Below are 2501 nucleotides of genomic sequence, written 5' to 3'. Positions count from 1 at the left end.
CGCCCGGTCCTGGGTGGGCGCCCGGGGAGCACGGCTGCAGGACGAGTCCTTAACGGCTCCCCAGCTCCCCTCAGTCCTCCTGCAGATGCTGCTCTGCCTCGGCGGGACGTTCGCCACCCTCTACCTCCTGGCCACGCTCCTGCTGATCGCCTACAAAAGTGAGTCCTGAGCCAGAGGGGGCGGGGGCTCGGGTGCTGCCCTGCGGCTGGAACCTGAGCCCTGGGGGTGCCCGCCCTGCAGGCCAGGCGTTCAGTTACCCTCAGGATCGCCTGGTGCTCGACCTGACTCTGCTGCTGCTGACCGGGGCCCTGGAGGCAGCCCGCTGGCACTGCGGTGAGTGGCCTGGGCGAGGAGCGCGGGCACTTAGACACAGGCGGCTGGCTCCCCGCGACCTCTGAGCAGCCGTGTCCACAGGGCAGCCCTTGGAGACACTTGGACACTCGCTCGAGTGCTCCGCCAGTTGCCGGCGGCTCAGCTTACAGTGAATTAAGTATTAATTCGTTCATTGAGAAGCTTGGTCCTGGATGCGTCCTGGGAGACAGGGTTCTGTGGGAAGCAGGGGCCGCTGGGTAGCAGCCCTCCCCTCACAGCCAAATGCTCTGCTCCCCCTGCGCCCCTCCCTGAAGCCGCAGCGGTCAGTCTGTCTGCCTGTCTGTCTGTCCCCACCAGGACTGCAGGCCGGAGGTGGGAGGCCCTGGAGCTTCTGCAGGAGCACAGCGTGCCCTTTGCCCTGCACCCCTCCCCAGCTCACCTCCAGGGCCGGCTTCCAGCCAGCACTGTGGCTGCTGCGTGTTCGCCCGCACCTCCCGGCTTGGCGTGTCCCACCCGGCCACACCCCCGGCGGGCCGCTCTGGAGCCAGAAGCACGTGGGCCTTAGTGTCCGCTGTCACAGACCAGGCTCCTGCCGTGGGAGGGTGGCCAGCGGCAGTAGAACCGCCTGCCCCGCCCAGCTCCCCCACGGCGGGCCCTGGGCAATGGGCATCCGCATCTGCCATGTTGCCCCATTTGTGAACGGCGCAGTTCTGTTTTTTCTAGCTGCACATTAGTTTTTCTGGCCCTCGCCCAGAGGGAAATACCTTAGGAAAAGGCGTGAGAACGCACTTGGGATAGTTTTCGGGAGCCCGACCCTCTGTCCCACCCACTCAGCTGACCCAGAGGCCAGGGTGAGGTCAGAGCTGCGGGCGGTCCCCGCCCTCCTGAGAACGATGCCCCGTGAGTTTTGCTTTCCGACACTGAGCCCGGCGGTAGGTGGTCCTGCCCTGGCGCCCTCCGAGGTGCGTGTGCGCTGGCTTTGGCCCAGCCTCGCCCTCCAGGTGCACGCGGTGGTGGGTGCCGAACAGGTGCCCGCGGCCTGGCACTCACCATGTTTGTTCTGCTCTCCAGGCACCAAGGGCAACCTGACAGAGACTGAGCTGCCCCTGGCTGCCAGCCTGGTCCTCACTGTGGCCAGTTCCCTGCTGTCCGTCTACTTCCTGCTCTGGCAGACCCTGGTGCTGTGGGCAGACTCGGTCCTCAGTGCCACGCTCCTGGTGCTCCACGGCCTGGAGGCCATCCTGCAGGTGGTGGCCATGGCTGCCTTCATCAGCTAGCCGGGCGCCTCGAGGCCCTGGACAGCCCTGGAGGAAGGCATGTTCCTGCCAGGTGCTTTGGGTGGTTTATGCGTCTTCTTGGGGGCAGGACCAGGACAGAACCAAGTGTGGGTGATGGGGCCAGGGGCGGGCTGAGTCAGGGCCTGCCCGGGGACAAACCTCGGGTGGCAGTGGGCTTCCCCTGGCACCCCCGGCCTGGCCAGCTCCCTCGAGGGTGTGCCAGGCCGCACACTTTCTCGCTGCGGCAGCATTCCTCACAGGTCTGCGCTCCGTGGGGCCCACACGACGGGAAACAGCAGGGGTGGGACAGGGCGTCCCGGATCCTCAGCGGCCCAGGCCGAGTCCCGGGTGGAAGATGCTGGGAGCCGGTCAGCTCGGTGTGGGTGCCTGTGGGCCCTGCAGCTCCTGCCCCCGGGCTCTGGCTCAGCCGACACCACTCTCCCGGCCCCGGGTAGGTGACAGCCACTCCAGGCTCAGGTGTCCGGGCCTCGGCCATTAGAATGCCAGTCACGTTTGCACTGAGCGGACGGCTCCAGGTCTGCTGTCAGCTGATCCTTCCCGTCACTCCTCACGTGTTCCTCTGGAGCGTGTTCTGTTGGAATAACATGTTCGAGTGGGTGTGTAGTTTCTCTTCACTGTGTTTTTAAAATAAAGAGTGTGTATACCTCCCTGAAGTGTTCCTGACTGAGGCCGCCTACTCCTCCAGGGCTCCCTGGTCAAGAGCCCACTGCGCGGGGGCCCACCTCTGGCTCAGGCCCCTCCCCTGCGGGCCCCCGCGGGGCCCTCAGCACATCCATCACCTCGGCCACAAAGGCAGGGACACCATGGCTCCAGGTGGCCAACGACCACCTGGGACTCCAGGCCCGGCCCTCCGGTCAGTGTTGCTCCTGCGACGATGGCCATGGAGTTCAG

General features: G+C 66.0%; 1 protein-coding gene across 1 annotated transcript; it reads left to right on the top strand.

The window, feature by feature from the left end:
- Window positions 1-6: 6 nt before the first annotated feature.
- Window positions 7-2258, top strand: TMEM80 (transmembrane protein 80). Its single transcript, XM_005859255.2, has 3 exons — window positions 7-158; window positions 241-333; window positions 1384-2258. The coding sequence occupies exons 1-3, from the start codon at window positions 86-88 to the stop codon at window positions 1587-1589; spliced, it is 372 nt and encodes a 123-aa protein (XP_005859317.2). The 5' UTR covers window positions 7-85; the 3' UTR covers window positions 1590-2258.
- Window positions 2259-2501: the final 243 nt, after the last annotated feature.

Source organism: Myotis brandtii, unplaced genomic scaffold, assembly GCF_000412655.1.
Source record: "Myotis brandtii unplaced genomic scaffold, ASM41265v1 scaffold1236, whole genome shotgun sequence".
NCBI classification, from domain to species: Eukaryota; Metazoa; Chordata; class Mammalia; order Chiroptera; family Vespertilionidae; genus Myotis; species Myotis brandtii.
This window is presented reverse-complemented; position numbering and strand designations above follow the sequence as displayed.